At 44.3% G+C, this 21,190-nt stretch overlaps 1 protein-coding gene across 2 annotated transcripts in view; it reads right to left on the minus strand.

The window, feature by feature from the left end:
* Nucleotides 1–245: 245 nt before the first annotated feature.
* Nucleotides 246–21,190, minus strand: part of NCBP3 (nuclear cap binding subunit 3) — a 37,315-nt gene continuing 16,370 nt past the window's right edge. The window contains exons 4-14 of one of the 2 annotated variants that reach the window (XM_023184589.1): nucleotides 19,385–19,510; nucleotides 15,548–15,676; nucleotides 15,211–15,287; nucleotides 14,065–14,173; nucleotides 10,767–10,866; nucleotides 10,060–10,163; nucleotides 7,052–7,358; nucleotides 5,193–5,347; nucleotides 3,370–3,531; nucleotides 1,844–2,006; nucleotides 246–1,379 (exon numbers count right to left, since the gene is read on the minus strand). In XM_023184589.1, the coding sequence (XP_023040357.1) occupies nucleotides 1,271–1,379; nucleotides 1,844–2,006; nucleotides 3,370–3,531; nucleotides 5,193–5,347; nucleotides 7,052–7,358; nucleotides 10,060–10,163; nucleotides 10,767–10,866; nucleotides 14,065–14,173; nucleotides 15,211–15,287; nucleotides 15,548–15,676; nucleotides 19,385–19,510 (1,541 nt within the window). In that variant the 3' untranslated portion in view covers nucleotides 246–1,270. Of the gene's footprint in view, nucleotides 2,007–3,369; nucleotides 3,532–5,192; nucleotides 5,348–7,051; nucleotides 7,359–10,059; nucleotides 10,164–10,766; nucleotides 10,867–14,064; nucleotides 14,174–15,210; nucleotides 15,288–15,547; nucleotides 15,677–19,384; nucleotides 19,511–21,190 lie in introns of both variants that reach the window. The other variant, XM_023184590.2, reaches the window with a different exon arrangement.

Here is a 21,190-nt window from a genome sequence, read left to right on the forward strand (position 1 = left end):
TTCTCACTCTACCAACTCCCCAAACCCTGACCCTTCTTAAGAACGTGGCCCTCAACCGTGTGCTTCACAGGGAAAGGAAAGCTGAGGACTCTCAGATGCCTTAAGTCTCAACTGGCAGAGAAACCAGAACCATCTCTCTCCTAGAATCCTCTTAGGAAGCTGAAATATATCACGGTTATATGCTCTAATATCTCTAAAGGGAGGGAGAAAAAGCAGGTTAATCCACAAAATATGGGACAATACAGTTTTTGTTGCAGCTCTCAAATCTTGCAGCCCTTTACTTCCTTTATTAATAACAGTGTTCTGCATTCATTCGTGCCACAGTGTAATCAACTATCAATGTGACCATTATTAGCTCGGCCACAAGTACAGACCGCCAGGATCCAGGCTGCACTGTGTGCGGAACAGCCCAGGCAGGTGAAGAGTTGTGACATCGCAAAAAGGACCACGGCTTACGACCATCTCTAACTCCCACGTTCCAGCAAACCGAAACGAAACACTGTTTCTCAAAACTGCAGAGGAATACAAAATTAAATACTACAAACCAAAAATCAGACAGCAAGAAGAAACAATCTACCTCCTCCTAATGGTAAAATAATCTGAAAGGAGTTTAAAAATAAACGAACTAAAATTTTCATAACTATTATCTTTTCTGCCAATTTTTAAGATGTCTTCGGGTGCCACAACTTGGGGACAGAAAGAATAAATATCAATGTATTAACTTCTAGAGTGATAATAAACAACAGGACCCATCTCAGATGGATGGATATTTTCCTACTAGAGCCAAAAAGCAAGCTGAACTCTATGTACAACAGACGGGCTATACAACTAGAAGCATTTAAAAATAATAAGACTCCTCTCTCTGCCTTCTTCCAAAGAATAGAATATATATTTAACAGCACAAAAGAAGACACCACTCGAGCTTCCCCTTTAGCCAACAGGAAGAATTTCCACATATAAAAATTAAAAATTTAAACTTTCAAATCATTTGTGTTTTCAACATAATACAGACTTAAAAATTCTTTAACATTAACCCATAATCCCACCCCCAGCACAAAAATCAACCCCAAATCCAGACGTCACAGTTTTTTGTTCCTAAAAATCCCACAGCACTGAACTTGATCTTCACATCAAGCTGACAGCAAGTAAGAGGCCCGTGACAGGAGCAATCCCAGAGGGAAGAACGGAAGCACAGTCAACGCTGCAGCTCTTATCTACCTGGCGGCACTGGTGCACCTCTGAGGTCAGGTCGGTGAGATTCGCCCCCACACTAGGGTCCTGGAAGGGTGAGCTGGCCGCTTCCCTCCTCTTCCCCCTCGAAGGATGTCCAATAAGCACCTGGGAATTGACTTTTCTTGGGAAAAGGGTGCTGGTAACAGCTGTCAGGGCCAAGGCAATAGTGAGAAGTTCAGTTCTCTGCTCTTTGGATGAACTGTGTAAAACATTTCTTTTAAAAGACACAATGTTAAAAATATTAAGAAAAATGTCTACAAAATCTGGAGGGCTGCCTTTTTCTCAAAGGGTAAAGCCTGTGGGGTGATGGGAAAGGAATCGAGGGCCCAGAACTACAACTCTGCAGCGAAAGATAGAGATGCCCTTGAAAATGTGTCACATTCTTAAGATGTCTTGCCGAAGTAGCAAGAGCTGAGAGGGTGACTGTGTGAGCAGGAGCGAGAGGGCGCCAGCTCCTGCGGGGGAGGTTCCTACTGCGCGCCCCACCCTGTGCAAGAAGGTCAGGTTTTAGGGCAGTTGCCATAGGCCCCAGGGGCATCAGGACTCTGCCTCTGAACCAGAGCTGCTTTCCCGACTAACTTCAATCTGGAGAGATGGTAAGTTATCTAACCGGCTCTTCTTTTGGCGAGACTGCTCTTTCTCCTTAATCAGAGCCCCCCACGCCCTTTGCAGCTCGGAGTCGTCTTCCTCAGCGCCAGGTGCTCTGTGATCCACTTTCTTCGTATTCTTTTCTTTGGTCTTGGGTGCAGATCCTAGGCGAGTCCATAAATTACCTGTTTGGATGAGATGGCATTTCACTTTCGCAGTCAGCGCTAAGAACCAGGGTAGTACTGAGGGGGCAGTGGCACTGCCAACACCTGCTGTGCAGGAAACGCCAGCAGTCTGTGGCGCCTGCCATCACAGTGCAGCCTTGGGTAGGTAAAATCTCATTTCCTGGGCCGCAGTCCGCGGCCTGCAAACAGAAGGGTCTGGACCCAGCAGGGGATTCCCACCGTGGGGGACAGGTCAGGTTCCTCCCTGTCACCAGACACATCAGAATCACCGGAGAGGCTGTTGCTTCCTACTCCTGCCCTTCCCTGCGGAGACACCACCCGCTGTGCCAATCCATTCTGCCAGGAGCAGGCCATTCCCAGCGCCTTTCCAGCTCCAACATTCTACAAATCCATGGGCCTACTATACTGTAACATTTCAGAAATTCTGCCCACTATCCATTAATTTTTGAAATATATTTTATGAAAATTGAACAATAGAGAAATACGTGTTTAGAATTTTGTGGAGAGCCACATTATAAGGCAATTAAAAGCTGTTTTTGAGACAAGGTCTTGCTCTGTTGCCCAGCCTGAAGTGCAGTGGTGCTGGCGCCCACCACCACACCCGGCTAAGTTTTGTGTTTTTAGTAGAGACAGGGTTTCGCCACGTTGGTTTGGCTGGTCTCCCCTTCCCAAAGTGCTGGGATTACAGGTGTGAGTCACCGTGCCTGGCCTAAAAGTTTTATTTATAAAGATTATAAAATGTGGCAAACAACTATGATAAAATGCTACGTGAAAAAAGTAGGACTTGTATGTGGACAAAGACCAGAACAGCTCACAGGAAACTAAAAAGATGGCCGGGCGCGGTGGCTCACGCCTGTAATCCCAGCACTTTGGGAGGCCGAGGCGGGTGGATCACAAGGTCAGGAGATCGAGACCATGGTGAAATCCCATCTCTACTAAAAATACAAAAAATTAGCTGGGCGAGGTGGCGGGCGCCTGTAGCCCCAGCTACTCAGGAGGCTGAGGCAGGAGAATGACGTGATCCCGGGAGGCGGAGCTTGCAATGAGCTGAGATCCGGCCACTGCACTCCAGCCAGGGGGATAGAGCGAGACTCCATCTCAAAAAAAAAAAAAAAAAAAAAGAAACTAAAAAGATTTGTGCCAAGCAGAAAGAACCAGGAGGGTGATATTTTTTCTAAGCGTTCCTTACTGTTGGGATGATGCTGATGCTGATACTGATGATAACTATAACGGAAAAGGAGTAATCACTTATGTCTGGCATGGGCTGTTTCTGGCCTTCTGCTAACAAAGTATTTCTCCAATACGCCCATTGTCCTCTGCTCTCGCTGAATCCCCGTTCCCACCGGTTTTAAGTGTGACCGACCTGATTTCTTCTCCCGAGTGTCGGCGTAGAGGCCTTTAACATCTTGCCTGGGAACACCGAGCCTACTATGCACATCAGAAGAGGGCTCTCTCCGAACGACGGGGTTACTACTAAAAGCCTTTTCCGGAGAATATGGTCTTTTTCCTAATCGCTGACGTATATCTGAAAAAAGAGAAAAATTGCACCAGTGACCATGTGTGTGCTTTATGCTGGGAACCAGCCGCCTGAGACCTCTAAAGGATCTGGCACTAACCCCCGCCCCGCCCCCCAAGTGAGGACACAGGGCCTGACAATCAGGCTGCTACGTAGTCTTCCTTTGTAGTCAGCATGGATATCCCAGGAAAATTCGGACATAGGGGCTGTCAGAGGAAAAATCCTCAACTGACTGCTCCAGAACTAAATTTCTGAAGAAACAACCATTTTTTCTTTTTTTTTTTAAAGCAGAATCAAGCAGACTAAATAATTTACAAAAGTTTCAGCGAACAAAAAATCCTGTGAGCTCCCGGAAAGCGGAAGGCACAATCTTTGAACATGTAAGTAGTTTCCAATAAACTTACTACATTTAACCAGTAAATACAGAGAGACTGGAAAAAGCAAAGGATCAAAATGTGTTTTTCCCTCAATCCGCCCAGAAATCTGCCTGTCCTCTGGAGTTCCCTGTAACAACGACAGCAACAACCGAAACACGTTCATTGGCGAGGCCCTGTGCCGAGGTCTCCTCACTTTAGCTTCTCTCGGAGAGCAGCACCCTGGTCTCTCCGGTCACTGAGGCCTGAGCTCCTTTCCTCCAACACTTCCTAGCACTGAGTCTTCCTTCACAAGACTTCCTGTTCTTTATCCATTCTGTCTCCACCGACCTAGTTCAGGCTCTTGTTACTTTTTTAACTCTCTACCCGACCCCGCTCCACCCTCGAGTTATCTTTCTACAACAAATATAAGATCAGGTTACTTCCCGTGTAAAAAAAAAATCAGGTTTGCCAACAGAGATCCTATCCTCTCCAAAGCCTGCCTCTAACGCTACTTTCTCTGAGAAACCTTTCACCATTTCCCTAGTAGATCCATGATGGCTCTGCATCTCCTCCAAAGGCTTCTAACATTCCTAGCACCCAGCCCAGGGTCTGGCACATAGCAGATACGGCTACAGACCTGTGGAATCGGTGTTTGAACATACCAATGATCTAGTTCAAACTCTTAACCATTCAGACAACCACCCAACTTAATTTCTATTATTCCTGTATATAAAGTATACCGGTGTCATAGAGTCAAATATGGTTGGCCCTCCTCATCCATGGGTTCCACATCTATAGATTCAACCAACTGCTGATTGAATATATTTGGGGAAAAAAAATAAGACAACAGTACAGCAAAAAATAATACAAATTTTATAAAATACAGGATAAGAATTTATCCTGTATTAGGTATTATAAATAATCTAGAGATGACTTAAAGTATATGAGAAGATGTGTGTAGGTTATATGCAGACAGTATGTCACTTTACATGAGGGACTTAAGCATCAATGGATTTTGGTATCTGCAGATTTTAGTATCTGTAGGGGAGCGGGGAGGGGGTCCTAGAAGCAATCCCCCAGAGATACCAAGGAATAACTAATGATTTGGAATACAAATACTGAAAGCTAGTTTTTCAGAAGTCTGATTATTTTTCATCTCCTACATTTCCAACACCAAGCCCACAACTGAGACATGATGAACCAGGGCAGCTGAATCAGTTCGCAGATCGCACGTTTTCCTCAGGAGCCCACCTCTGCCCCAGTCTGCTTTCTGGAGCTCAGCACCCAGCCAGGAATCCAAGTGAAGAACAGTACCTGATTTAGCACTGCTGACCGGTGGCCGCGGGCGGGAGTGCTGACGCTTCTCATCTAATAGATGTCGGACATCTGCAAATTTCTCAGGTGGTAATTTGTTACCAATGCGGTTTTTGATATTGCTTGAAGATACACTATCTGCCCTCATGGAGTTCCTTTAAAAAGGGGGTAGGATGGGGCACAGTTAATCAACTTCAACTGTGAGACAAGGCCCAAACAACAATCTCCTACTCTGGAGGAAACAATGTAAGAAATCCAGTCTACTATGGCCAACATTCACTTACAAATCCATACACTTATAATTATTTGCTTATGGAAACCATGATCTGCCCGCTGTAAAGAGACTGGTCCGAGTAAGCAGGTTTTCAAAGGTGGTTTCCACAGGTGTATGTGCATCACAGAGCATGTAACTGCAAGTCTCCCTCTTCCAGGACAAATGTGAAGTAGAGGCCTACAAAGGGATTGGGGCTTCCACTCACACATGCTGTGATTTGGCTGTAGTCAACACACAGTATAGTCTACAGTCTCTCTCTTTAAAGGGCAGACTTCTCTTCTAAAGAGATATGATACCATGTCAGGTGCCAGCACTGTTCCAGCGGCATTCTCTACCAGAAAGTTCTCTGAAAACTAAAAATAAGAATGTGGGGCCGGGCGCAGTGGCTCACGCCTGTAATCCCAGTACTTTGGGAGGCTGAGACAGGCGGATCACGAGGTCAGGAGATCGAGACCATCCTGGCTAACACGGTGAAACCCCGTGTCTACTAAAAATACAAAAAATTAGCCGGGTGCGGTGGCGGGCACCTGTAGTCCCAGCTACACAGGAGGCTGAAGCAGGAGAATGGCATGAACCTGGGAGGCGGAGCTTGCAGTGAGCCGAGATCACGCCACTGCACTCCAGCCTGGGTGACAGAACGAGACTCCGTCTCAAAAAAAAAGAATGTGAACAGGCCAGGGACAGTGGCTCATGCCTGTAGTCCCAGCACTTTGGGAGGCCGAGGCGGGTGGATCACAAGGTCAGGAGATCGAGACCATCCTAGCTGACATGGTGAAACCTCGTCTCTACTAAAAATACAAAAAATTAGCCGGGCGTGGTGGCGGGCGCCTGTAGTCCCAGCTACTTGGGAGGCTGAGGCAGGAGAATGGCGTGAACCCAGGAGGCGGAGCTTGCAGTGAGCCGAGATCACACCACTGCACTCCAGCCTGGGTGACAGAACGAGACTCGTTTCAGAAAAAAAAAAAACCCCTTCTGGAAAAAAATAAAGCAATACTTACCATCTTTTTAAACACGTATATTGTTTGTGTAATAACTAGACTTTGAGGAATTTATTTAGTTAGTGCAATTGTAAGAAAATAGAAACCTAAAGTCTGTCAAAAAGTAATTGGTTAAATAAATCATGATACTTTCAAACAACAGACTACATACAGTTGAAAAAAATAATGTCTACCTTATGTTGAGTGAAAAATGCACAATGCAAAACTATAAACAGCGTAACCTCATTTTTATAAAAAATACACTTTTACACAAATACATCTATAGTTTTTCCACGTGCCATATATATATACACACACACAAACACACACACACACAAAGAGCTGAAAGGTCATTCGCCACATTGCTAACAGTAGTTACTGTGGGGAAAGAGTGGGAATACAGATGACTGTCACTGTCTAGGTTGTCTGTTGTTTTCTAAACAAGACTCACTGCTTGTACAGAGGAAATATTGGATGCGTTTATTAAACTCCTACCAGGGACTGAAATCAGAATAGATAAAAGATATTATAAAATTAGGAGGAATTAAGAAGTTATTTTAGTATTTAAAATCAAATTTAAAGCTGGCATTGATAAAACCAAGTTTTACCTAATACTTTTCAACTGAGATTCCACTTCATCAGCATACATAGTCATTTTCATGCTTTTCTTTGGTGAAGGGGTGGAAATCATTTTCAGTTCTAGATCATAGTCCATTTCATCTGAGTCTGAGCTGCTGGCACTGGATCGTCTAGACGCACTCCGCTCCCGGGGCGGCTTGAGAGCCGGGAGCTCCTCGTGGTACTCTACCACCACTCTGTCATCTGCATCCATGTCCTGGTCTTCTTCCTCCTCTTCCTCTTCCTCCTCCTCCTCTTCCTCCTCTTCAATGGGTTCCTCAGGAACATTCACTAGCCCTGAAGAAATTAAACCAGAAAACATTAGGAAAAGCACTAAAATTAATAAGTATGATTTTCCACTCTACATTGGTGACCTTTTTAAAAAGTGGGGTTCCCACCCCTGACATTTTATTGGAGCACTATCTATAACAGTGCCGAATGGACATTACTCTGATACTGCAACAGGAGGATGGCTAGGTAAAGTATGATGCAGCAGCCTAATCAAACACCATAAAGTCATTTAAAACACAACTGACCCTTGTTATTCACAGATTTTGTATTTGCAAATTTGCCAAATTTATTTGTAACTCCAAAATGAATACTTGCAATGCTTCCATGGCCATTTGCTGGCACGCACAGTGTGGCAAAAAAATCTGAGTCACCAGGCACACACACTCCCAGCAGAGGTCAAACAAAGCAACACTCTGCCTTCCTGTTTCATCTCATGCTGTAAACAAGCATCTGTTTCAGTCCACCGAGTGCCACATTTTTCACACTTGTATGCCTGCTGCTGATTTCACTGCTTAAAATGGCCCTGAGTGTCACGCTGAAGTGCTGCCTAGTGTTCTCAGATGCAAGAGGGCACTGAAGTGTCTTGTGGAAAAATACCATGTCAGGTAAGGTGGGTTCAGGCATGAGTTATAGGTCTACTGGCCGTGAACTCAAAGTTAACGAATCAACAATGTATCTTAAATAAGATGTCTTTAAAGAGAAACATATGTAGGCCCGGCGCGGTGGCTCAAGCCTGTAATCCCAGCACTTTGGGAGGCCGAGACGGGCGGATCACGAGGTCAGGAGATTGAGACCATCCTGGCTAACACGGTGAAACCCCGTCTCTACTAAAAAATACAAAAAACTAGCCGGGCAAGGTGGCGGGCGCCTGTAGTCCCAGCTACTCCGGAGGCTGAGGCAGGAGAATGGCGTGAACCCGGGAGGCGGAGCTTGCAGTGAGCTGAGATCTGGCCACAGCACTCCAGCCTGGGTGGCAGAGCGAGACTCCATCTCAAAAAAATAAAATAAAATACAATAAAATAAAGAGAAACATATGTAAAACAAGGTTACATATTGATCCACTGACAAAAATGATGTGACCAGAGGCTATGTGCATTCAGTATTTGCTAATTAAGCGTTCACAGTGACTTTAGAGAACATAAGCACCATGAATAACGAAAATGGAAAAACACGATAAACGGAAGAAGTAGAATATAAAGTATATGTTCACAAGAGTTACACTATTTATTATGAAAATAGACACATGGGAAAAATGTAAGATGAAATTAGTCATCATACAGGGTACTAGAAATAGGGGCAATATGCTTTTTAATTTCCTTAATATGGAAACAAAAAGCGTATGATGAAAATTTTTTAAAGTAACTAAAATTGGAAAAGTGTAACTGTGTAACAGAAAAGTATGTGTATTATTATTACTATTTTGAGACAAGGTCTTGCTCTGTCGCCCAGGTTGGAATACCATGGCACAATCTTGGCTGACTGCAGCCTTGACCTCCCAGGCTCAGGCAATCTCAGCGTCCCAGTTAGCTGGGACCACAGGCATGTGCCATCATGCCTGGTCTGGCTAATTTTTTAATTTTTTGTAAAGACAAGGTCTCACTATGTTGCCCAGGCTGGTCTCGAACTCCTGGTTTCAAGTGATCCTCCTGCCCTGGCCTCCCAAAGTGCAGGGATTATAGGTGTGAGCCACTGTTCCCGGACTATGTGTATTATTAACATGTAGATCTCAAATACACAATTTTGTATATACACATTAAATAAAATGTCTAGACTTCATCCCTTTCTGTCCCCATTACCATGATAAACGTGTGTGTATGTTATTTTGTATGCTGACTTGGCTAGTTCTATCAGGCATGTAGAAGATTCCACAGATTAGGCTCAAAACAAGAATAATTCTTTATAAAACATAAATAAAATGGTTCTTTTACAATAAGCACCAAGAAAAGGAGAAAGAAACCCAAGTCATGACATCACACTTTTCTGAGGCATTCACAGGCACAAACCAACACACACAAAGCACTCAACACGGTAGCGTATTTTTAATACAGAAAAAGAACAATACAATCAGTTCATCTGATAAAATAATTTTAAAAATTGTTTTTGGCCGGGCACGGTGGCTCACGCCTGTAATCTCAGCACTTTGGGAGGCTGAAGTGGGTGGAACACAAGGTCAGGAGTTCAAGGCCAGCCTGGCCAACATGGTAAAATGCCCGTCTCTACTAAAAATACAAAAAGTTAGCTGGGCATGGTGGCGCATGCCTGTAGTCCCAGCTACTTGGGAGGCTGAGGCAGGAGAATTGCTTGAATCCAGGAGGTAGAGGTTGCAGTGAGCCGAGATCAAGCCACTGCACTCCAGCCTGGGAGACAGAGCGAGACTCCATCTTAAAAAACAAACAAAAAAAAACTGTTTTCATGCAGCTGCTGATATTAATAGTAGAAAAATTAGGATCTTAAGGAAAGTTATGTTTTAATTTTTCCTATGTCACATTTTGCCTTTTTTGATAGAACAGCTTTTATAAAATCATTTGACCTCTTTGGGCAACTTAAAATTAATTGTGACTTGACTTACTTTCCTATATGTTGTCAGAGGGTGAGGGCAAGGAAGAGAGGATGATAAAGTTTGGAACCTTAAAAGATTGCATTAAGAATAAAAATATGATTTCAGGAGCCAAACATGTGTCTACCCAAGAGCTGAGCAGGCAACTACCAGAATGCCGATGTTTATACGACGTCAAGCCAACGTCATCCCCAATCAGGGCTCTCTTCTTGATCACGTCCCGCTGAATACGACGGGAATGATATCTTCGCTTCCTGTAAGAATGCCAAAATAAGCACACAATCAAAAACTAATAGGAAGGACCTTGAAATCCACTATTTCTTTTCTTTTTTTCTTTCTTTTGTGATGGAGTCTCGATCTGTCTCACAGGCTGAAGTGCAAAGGCACAGTCTCAGCTCACTGCAACCTTCGCCTCTCGGGTTCAAGCAATTCTCCTGCCTCAGCCCCCGAGTAGGTGGCATTACAGGTGCCCACCACCATGCAAGGCTAATTTTTGTATTTTTAGTAGAGATGGGGTTTCACCATGTTGGCCAGGCTGGTCTCAAACTCCTGACCTCAGGTGATCTGCTTGCCTCGGCCTCCCAAGGTACTGGGATTACAGGCGTGAGCCACCGCGTCCGGCCTCACTAATTCATTTCAACTATATGTTGACACAATGTTAGGTACTAACACAGATATTTTAAATGTAACTAACTAAAACTCAGCATTCCCCATCATTTGCCACATTTAACAATCTTGAATTCTTCTCTCTTGTCTTCCTCCCAGTCTACACAGGGTTTAGACATTTCACCACAGAATGCCAACTGAAGGATTAAGAAAAACTTAAATACTATTGTATTTGAAGGTTTTGGGCTTACCATGAATTGCTAAGAATTCCTTTCATGCCTCCGTAATTTGGATTCCCATATTTCATGTAATACTGACTTCTTCTGGCTGCTCCAAGTTCCTTTTTGTCATCTACAAATGAATGACAATAATTACCTAGGATTTCCTGAGGGTACGAAGACAATGTTTAATTTTTTTTTTTAAATGTTTTCCATAGCTGGAATCAGATCAGCGCAATTTGCCAACAACAAGTAAAAATCCACTACCGACATCCACACTCTGCCTGCCTGCTACAGCAACGCAGTGTAGAGGCGACAAAGCACAACACAGAGATGAACAAAGTTGTAACTGCTGTTTTGGAGCCAAATGACTTAACGGAGAAAAGAAAAATAAACAATACAAGATACAAGGTTCCAAGAGGCATAAAAGAGCTTTAGGTCATTAGAGGTACTCAGGAATCAAAAAGGCTTTCTCAAAATGGTGGCATTTTTGCCACCCCATGAAAGATGATATTCACTTCTGAACAACATGCCAACAACACAGAATCAGGATTAAGGAAAAAGACTATATATAATTTCATATATTTGGTAAATCATTTTTTCCTGCTTATTGTGTTCCTCAGAACGGCTTAAAAAAACAGCATAGTACCATACATGTAGAATGTACTCAAATAGCCACTTAAATGAGTAAATGTGGTAAAGATCACATATGCCAAGTTGAAATGTCAGTTAACAGGAAAGAAAGGTGGTCAGTCATCATAAATTTTTGTCCAAAGCAGTAACACAAAGGTCTTCCACAGTTCTTGGACACTCTGACTGTGAAGAACAAACACCACTGTAAATATATCCAGTGCTGCAGGTAAACGTGACAACACAAACCATTATGTATAGCCCCCAATCCCCAAACCCCTCAAACCATGCCCACCAGCTCCTTGGAGAAATGGCTGATTCCAGATGTGGAGCAGGTAAGATGCAAAATGAGTGTGGAAAAGCAAGATGTTTTGCTGTGCCATAAAGAAAGAAAGGGGTTCTACTGGCCAAATCCAAGATAATTTGTAAATTAAAATACTGATATTAGGCCGGGTGCGGTGGCTCAAGCCTGTAATCCCAGCACTTTGGGAGGCCGAGGTGGATGGATCACGAGGTCAGGAGATCGAGACCATCCTGGCTAACATGGTGAAACCCCATCTCTACTAAAAATACAAACAAATTAGCCGGGCGTGGTGGCAGGTGCCTGTAGTCCCAGCTACTCGGGAGGCTGAGGCAGGAGAATGGCGTGAACCCGGGAGGCGGAGCTTGCAGTGAGCCAAGATTGCGCTACTGCACTCCAGCCTGGGCGACAGAGTGAGGATCCGTCTCAAAAAAAAAAAAAGAGAACAAGATCACCCTGGCCCACATGGTGAAACCCGTCTCTACTAAAAATACAAAAATTAGCTGGGCGTGGTGGCGTGCACCTGCAGTCCCAGCTACTAGGGAGGCCGAGACAGGAGAATCACTTGAACCAAGGAGGCAGAGGTTGCAGTGAGCTGAGATCGTGCCACTGCACTCCAGCCTGGCAACAAAGCAAGACTTTGTCTCAAAACAAACAAAAAAATAAATAAAATAAAATACTGCTATTATTGGATGATAACCCACTGAATAAAGAAGCCAGGATTCTAAACTGATGCAAATAAACAAACAAATAGGTAAAAACAGAAAGCTCTTTCGTAGAGCACCTGTCTACTAGTAAAGAAATGATACAGTCAGAAAGGCATCAACAGATACTAAAGCTACTGCATGAAGCTCTGATGAGCAACAGCTATTTATATGATCTCAAAGTATCTGCCCATCAATTTTTTTTTTTTTTTTTTTGAGACGGAGTCTCGCTCTGTCGCCCAGGCTGGAGTGCAGTGGCCAGATCTCAGCTCACTGCAAGCTCAGCCTCCCGGGTTTATGCCATTCTCCTGCCTCAGCCTCCCGAGTAGCTGGGACTACAGGCGCCTGCCACCTCGCCCGGCTAGTTTTTTGCATTTTTTTTTTTAGTAGAGATGGGGTTTCACCGGGTTAGCCAGGATGGTCTCGATCTCCTGACCTCGTGATCCGCCCGTCTCGGCCTCCCAAAGTGCTGGGATTACAGGCTTGAGCCACCGCGCCCAGCCCCACCAATTTTTTATTTTATTCATTTTTAAATTTTTAAAAATAGGGATGAGGTCTTGCTATGTTGCCCAGCCTGGTCTCGAACTCCTGGGCTCAAATGATCCTCCTGCCTCAGCCTCCCAAAGTGTTGCAATTACAGGCATGCGCCACTGTATCCAGCCAGCCCACCAATTTTTAAATTACAAATGGAAAAATAGTAACTTTACAGTGGAAAAACCTAGTGATGATTGTCTTAACCAAGTGAATAAAGTGAACGCCCCTAGGACTGGGACGAGTAAGTATCCCAGGCCTCCTGACGTGATGCCTTGAAATGACATGACATCGCTTCTGTGGCACGACTGTCTCAAATGCACAACCCAAATTCAACCACGAGGAATCATCAGACAAACCCAAACTGAGGGACATTCTATACAATAGTAAACCTATACTCTTGGAAAACATGGGAGGATAGAAGTAGTTCCAGCTTAAGGGGGACTAAGGAAACATTACATACTTACACACTCAGTCCTGGATGGATCCTAGACCTGGGGGTTGGGCGGGGAATATATAAAGGACATTATTGGAACAACTGACAAAATCTGAATATCGACTACGGATTAGGTAACAGTACTGTATTAATGTTAAATTTCTTGATTTTGATAAGTGTGCTATGTATAAGACAATGTTCTCGTTCTTTGGAATACATTTAGGGGTGATGGGTTTTTATCTTCAATTAACTCTCAAATGATTGAAAAAACCAGTATGTGTATATGTGTATACATATATATACATAAACACACATTTTAAATGCCTACCAAAAGTCACTGTGTGTAAACAGTCTTATGAGAAGGGAAATAGAACTGAATGGTACATTGGCAATGTTCAGGAGAATGTTGCTGTAATAAATAAAGTTTCATTTTAAAGTTTTCATAATTCAGATGGTAACTGGCTGAAAACATATGGGGCAAACCAGTTTTAACAGGAAATAACTCACTTTAGCCAGAAGTCACAGCAATATACAAATAGTTAATATTCACTTTTAAAATCAGAAATTCCAACTCAGGTGGCAAACAATTATTTCACAAGTGCAGAATATTATAGTTCAAAGGGAACTTTGAGATTACTTGATCTAACTTCTATTCAAAAAAGAAGGATGTCATTCCATAATAACTCATTTTGACTGAAAATACAAAACAATACCAAATATCATATTTACCTTTTGTAGCAAATCTCATGAATAACCTGTTTCCTTTAGCAAGTTTGTTAGCTGGACGAAGATCGTTTCTTAACAAAGACTCCTCTTCTACCTGAGACAACGTGTCCAACTTAAGAAAGAATAGTACTTTTAATATAAAAATTAAAGTCCTTTTGATATTTCTTCAGTAGTAAAGCTACTATTAAGAAAAGCATTCTACCTTTAATACTTGCAAGCATTACAGCACTAGTTCCTCTGTAGAATTTCTAACTCAGAGGTTTCTCCTGCCCACCTTGTCTAAAAGAACAGTCTCCATCATTCTCTATCCCCTACTCTTTAGTTTTCACAGCACTCGTCGCCACCTGACACAGTATAAGGTATCTGTGCATCAGTGTATCCTCTGTACTCCCCACTAGAATGCAGGCTCCAAGAGTGCCAGGACTTTGCTTTGCTTGAAGCTATATCCCTAGCATTTAGAATACGGTATATAACAGGTACTCAGTAAATATTTTTTAAATGAATACACGCTAATATTTTTAACAATAGTACATAATCCATTAGGAAGTATGCCATTACTTGTTGTTTCTTCATTTTACCAATTAGATAACACTTCAAAGTATTTCTCAATAAAACTATTTTCTCTTTTGTAGAAGCATGAGTACTATTCTAAGATTTCAAGGTGAATCGTTATATCCACGCGAACTTAAAGGACAAGAGTCTGGTGCACCCTCAGAAGGTCTAATGGTGAAAGCTAGAGAGCCGGGCAAGGTGGCTCAAGCCTGTAATCCCAGCACTTTGGGAGGCCGAGGCGGGCGGATCACGAGGTCAGGAGATCGCGACCATCCTGGCTAATACGGTGAAACCCCGTCTCTACAAAAAAATACAGAAAACTAGCCGGGTGAGGTGGCGGGCGCTTGTAGTCCCAGCTACTTGGGAGGCTGAGGCAGGAGAATGGCGTAAACCCGAGAGGCGGAGCTTGCAGTGAGCTGAGATCCGGCCACTGCACTCCAGCCTGGGCGACAGAGCAAGACTCTGTCTCAAAAAAAAAAAAAAAAAAAAAAAGAAAGCTAGAGAAAAAAACACAACTAAGTCTTTAAGGCTTAAATTAAAAAGACAGTAAGCAATTTTTTACAATGACTTTCCACCTGTCTTTCCACTGTTACTAACCTCCACATCACTGGAATTCTCATCTTCAACCTCTCCTTCTTCAGCTTCATCATCCTCTGAACTGTCCTCCTGTTTGTCTAAAATGGAATGTGAAAGACAAGACGAAACAAGATAAAATATTTCATATAATGAGATACAAGATGAACTATCTCACATAATTTTACAAGTCCAGTATTTTCTCCTATTTCCTGATGATCTAAAGCATCATAGCTTACTTCAGAAACGCTTGGTGATGAGATGCTATATAGAGCTCTGCTCAGAAACTCAAAGGCCCACAACAGGACTGTGTAAAGAAAAGGACTTTCAGACCCCAGTTCCCTCCTTTGTGTTCAGTTACCTTTTTTCCTTTTCTCAGCTGACTTGTCCTCACTGGCATCCCTGCTTCTTATCTTATCCTGGGCAGGCAGGGAGCTCATATTGATAAGTGCTCGTGTGGCTGTCATTTCATCCAGCCAAACTACATTACCTAAAATAAAATGTAAAATAAGACATTACATGGCTTTGCAAATGGTAAACGCTTCTTGAGAGCAGATTCCGCATCACATTCATCACTACAGCCTCATCTAGCAACAGATTATCATCAGTAAATATACAAACCAACTAATGAAGAGAAACACAGGCCAGGCATGGTGACTCACGCCTGTAACCCCAGTAGTTTGGGAGGCCAAGGCAGGAGACTTGCTTGGAGGGAGATCATCCTGGGCAACATAGTGACACCCTATCTCTACAAAAAACACAAAAATTAGCTGGGCATGGTGGCATGAGCCTGTAGTCCAGGTACTTGGGAGGCTGAGGTGGGAGGATGGATTTAGCCCAGGATATTGAGGCTGCAGTGTGCTGAGGTTGTACCACTGTACTCCAGCCTGGGTAACAGGGTGAGACTTTGTCTCAAAAGAAATGAAAAGTTAAAAATAAGGCCGAGGCCGGGCGCGGTGGCTCAAGCCTGTAATCTCAGCACTTTGGGAGGCCGAGACGGGTGGATCACGAGGTCAGGAGATCGAGACCATCCTGGCTAACACGGTGAAACCCCGTCTCTACTAAAAATACAAAAACTAGCCGGGCGAGGTGGCGGGCGCCTGTAGTCCCAGCTACTCGGGAGGCTGAGGCAGAAGAATGGCGTAAACCCAGGAGGCGGAGCTTGCAGTGAGCTGAGATCGGGCCACTGCACTCCAGTCCGGGCAACAGAGCGAGACTCCGCCTCAGGAAAAAAATAAATAAATAAATAAGGCCGGGCGCGGTGGCTCAAGCCTGTAATCCCAGCACTTTGGGAGGCCGAGACGGGCGGATCATGAGGTCAGGAGATCGAGACCATCCTGGCTAACACAGTGAAACCCCGTCTCTACTAAAAAAAATTCAAAAAATTAGCCGGGCGAGGTGGCGGGCGCCTGTAGTCCCAGCAACTCGGGAGGCTGAGGCAGGAGAATGGCGTAAACCCCGGAGGCGGAGCTTGCAGTGAGCTGAGATCCGGCCACAGCACTCCAGCCTGGGCGGCAGAGCGAGACTCCGTCTCAATAAATAAATAAATAAATAAATAAATAAATAAATAAATAAATAAGAAGAAAAGAAAAGAAAGAGAAAGAGAGACGAAAGGAAGGAAGGAAGGGAGGGAAAGAGAGAGAGATGAAAGAGAAAGAAAGAAAGAGAGAGAGAGAGAAAAAGAGAAAGAGAAAGAGAGACAGAGAGAGAGAGAGAAAGCACTTTGGGAGGCTGAGCCGGGCGGATCACGAGGTCAGGAGATGGAGACCATCCTGGCTAACACGGTGAAACCCTGTCTCTACTAAAAATACAAAAAATTAGCCGGACGTGGTGGCGGGTGCATGTGGTCCCAGCTACTCCGGAGGCTGAGGCAGAATGGCGTGAACCTGGGAGGCGGAGCTTGCAGTGAGCTGAGATGACGACACTGCACTCCAGCCTGGGCAACAGAGTGAGACTGTCAAGAAAATAAAAAAAAAGAAAAGAGAAGAAAAGGGAAGGAGGAAGGGAAGGGGGAAGGGGGAAGGGGAAAGGGGAAAGGGGAAAAGGGGAAGGGGGAAGGGGAAAGGGAAAAGAGAGAGGAAAGGGAAGGGAAAAGAAAGAAAAAGGTAGTAAAACCTCTCTGATGAAATTAGCCTAGAGCTGCATTTCCAAACTGAGTTCCACAAAATAAGCATTCCATGAAAAAGGGTTGTGTATATTAAAACGACCTGGGACAGAACAGAGGTAGTTAAATACTGAATACGTAAGTATCAGCAGTTCTTCATGATAACTGGCAAATAAGTTTGGATTGTCCTTTACACTACCGCCCCTACAGGAAGCCCTTTGCTGTTCCTTGTCAGGACGTGCTAAGCGACGTTCCCCCTTCATCACTCCCTCTGGAAAACGTGGGTGACGGAGGTATCCCTGGGATATGTAGAATGGAGACATGACAGCCAGTTGGCTTTGCAGCAACTAATTTAATGTGCCCCTGTAAGGAAGATAATTTAGCAAGAAAAGGGTTTTGAGAAGTCTTACAGAAAATCAACCTCTTTAACTCTGTTTAAAAGAGTATTTCTCAAAATTCTGTGTCCCCTGTATCTCAGTTTGGGAAAGAAGGTCTGAGGCTCTCACTTCTGTTACTAACGTGCCGCGTGGCCTTAGGCGACACGTTCCTTCCTCTGTTTCTCAGGTTCTGACAAATAACACGAGGTAGGTGAACTATGTAATTCTGAGAGCCCCTCCAATTCTATTATGCCTTAGCCACAGTTTCCATGACTGAGATCAGGATTAGTAAACTATAACCCTCAAGCAAAAGCTAGCCCACCACCTGTTGCTTATTTATATTTGTACCAGCTTTATTTAGGTATGATTAATATACAATAAACTACACACATCTACTACCTGTTTTTCGTTTTTTTTTTTTTTTCTAAATGAAGTCTCGCTCTGTTGCCCAGGCTGGAGTGCAGTGGCACTTTCCCGGCTTGCTGCTGCCTCTGCCTCCCGGATTCAAGCAACTCTCCTGCCTCAGCCTCCTGCATAGCTGGGATTATAGGCATGCATCGCCACCTCAGGCTAATTTTTGTATTTTTAGTAGAGACAGGGTTTTGCCAGGTTGGCCAGGCTGGTCTTGACCTCCTGATCTCAAGTGATCCTCCCAAAGTGCTGGGATTACAGGAGTGAGCCACCATGCCCGGCCTACCACCTATTTGTGTAAATAAAATTCTACCGGAAAACAGCCAGGCTCATAGTTTACGTATTATTTATAGTTGCTTTCATGCTATCACAGCAGAGCTGAGTACGTGTGACAGAGACCATTAAGCCTACAAAGCCTCAAATATCTGTATTCCAGCCCTTCACAGAAAAAGGTTTGCCGGTTCCTGATTTGGATAGTGTAAGTTAAACAGAAAGAAAAAAGGAGAAAAAGGTTTCACTCAGTCATGTTTCTCTTTCAATGAAAACATCTTCCTAAGAGAGCAGCTAAGAAAACCAGGCTGCTACCTAGGGTGCTACCTAGTAGGTCAGCCAGCTGGCAGCAAGGAAAGCCAGACTAGACGTGAGTCAAGACAAGAAGCCCGCAAAGCGGTAACAAGAGGTCAGGTCAGACTTACAGTAAGCAGACAAGTTAAAATGTCAGTTGGCCCACAAGGTGGAAAGCTCATGGGTTAGGGCGAGCAGGTGATATTCTAGAACACACAGTTCAAGGCAAGCAGAAATGAGAGGTCTACTAGAGTGTTTAGCTCTAGGTCATTCTGTCTACTCAGAATGACGTTCTGTCAAGTGTGTATTCTGGTCTCTCTCTAGGTCGGAGACACAGGCAGAGTCAGCCCTCTGAGTAACAGTACAGAAGGCAGCAATGACAAAGTCCAAGGCTCTGAAAATGCAGCCCCAAGTCTATGCAGTTGGATCCTCTCCTTTGTTGGGAAAAGGTGAGTGTTAAAGAGGCCTCAATCAAGTACGGCAGATTCGGATGCCAGTGACCCACCTCCTAGAGCCCTGGCCACCACCTCTAAGCTGGTTTGGAATACTATGGGGTATGGGCTGGCAGACTGCTAGGGGCATGCTGGGTTTCACTGCTCGACAATTTTTTCTCTCCTGGACTAACAGCAGAAGTTAGGCATAAACACGTAGTATGAGCCATAATCATTCATCATCTCCGACGGCAGGACCTCTTGAAAAATCACCAACAAAAGCATATTCACAGAAAACTCAGTGTACTTACAAGAGGTATCATCCAACCATTCGATGTGAGCTGGAGGATATTCTTTAAAATAGGAAAAGACATCTTGGGTGCTCATCTCATCTACTCCGCAAATATAGATTGTCTCCAGTCTCACTTTGGGAATTGCTAGAAAGACAAGACACAGAAAAGATGATAGAACTTTCCTGCCCGCAACTGCACATCCCATCCGCACCCCTTCCTAACAGTTCAGACAACATAAGCTTACAAAGAAACATGCTGAGAGAAACTACAATTATTTCAAAAGAGCACGAGACATAACAGTAAGGTAAACTATCTTAATTTTTTTTTTTTTTTTTTTGAGACGGAGTCTCGCTCTGTCGCCCAGGCTGGAGTGCAGTGGCCGGATCTCAGCTCACTGCAAGCTCCGCCTCCCGGGTTTACGCCATTCTCCTGCCTCAGCCTCCCGAATAGCTGGGACCACAGGCGCCCGCCACCTCACCCGGCTAGTTTTTTTTTTTTTTTAGTAGAGACGGGGTTTCACCAGGTTAGCCAGGATGGTCTCGATCTCCTGACCTTGTGATCCGCCCGTCTCGGCCTCCCAAAGTGCTGAGATTACAGGCTTGAGCCACCGCGCCCGGCCAAACTATCTTAATTTTTATCACTGAACAACAGCATTAATTCGGAACAGGTGTATCAAGCTCAGAAAGATCAAACGAAGGGTGTTGATAAAATATATGATACCTCTACCCACATTAATCTGTAGCAATCAGAGCACTATCAAGCTCAACGGGAGTATTTGTTGAAGCTAACCGGCTGATTCTAAAATTTTTAAATGTATATTAAAGAGAAATGTGCAGTAGTGGAGACAATTCTGAAAGATGCTGCCCATGACTATGTCAAAGCATGAAACTAAAGAGATCCTACAAGTCAATTAAGAAAAAAAAGACAACCCAAAATAAAAATGGGCAAAGGACATAAGTAAGCAATTTACATAAAAGGAAATACAAGGCCGGGCTCGGTGGCTCAAGCCTGTAATCCCAGCACTTTGGGAGGCTGAGACGGGCAGATCACGCGGTCAAGAGATCGAGACCATCCTGGCTAACACAGCGAAACCCCGTCTCTACTAAAAAATACAAAAAAACTAGCCGGGCGAGGTGGCGGGCACCTGTAGTCCCAGCTACTTGGGAGGCTGAGGCAGGAGAATGGCGTAAACCTGGGAGGCGGAGCTTGCAGTGAGCTGAGATCTGGCCACTGTACTCCAGCCTGAGCGACAGAGCGAGACTCCATCTCAAAAAAAAAAAGGAATACAAAAGGCCAATAACCATGTGAGGAGATGGGCTGACCTCACTACCGATCATTAAGATGCACATGAAAACAAGAGGATACCAGTTTTCACCGACCAGATTTTACATCTCATTTTTCCCGCGTCTCTGGTACTTGAATCAAGATATCTTACATCTTTTAGTGTGAAATGTTGGCAGTAAGTAGAGGAAAGAGTTACTTCCCCTGCTGGTGGGCATCGTCACTTTGAAGGGCAAACTGGAAGGGTCTATTAAAAACATAATTCTGGCCGGGCGCGGTGGCTCAAGCCTGTAATCCCAGCACTTTGGGAGGCCAAGATGGGTGGATCACGAGGTCAGGAGATCGAGACCATCCTGGCTAACACGGTGAAACCCCGTCTCTACTAAAAATACAAAAAAACTAGCCGGGCGAGGTGGCGGACACCTGTAGTCCCAGCTACTCAGGAGGCTGAGGCAGGAGAATGGCGTGAACCCGGGAGGTGGAGCTTGCAGTGAGCTGAGATCCGGCCACTGCACTCCAGCCTGGGCGACAGAGCGAGACTCC

Source organism: Piliocolobus tephrosceles, chromosome 16 (genome assembly GCF_002776525.5).
Source record: "Piliocolobus tephrosceles isolate RC106 chromosome 16, ASM277652v3, whole genome shotgun sequence".
NCBI classification, from domain to species: domain Eukaryota; kingdom Metazoa; phylum Chordata; class Mammalia; order Primates; family Cercopithecidae; genus Piliocolobus; species Piliocolobus tephrosceles.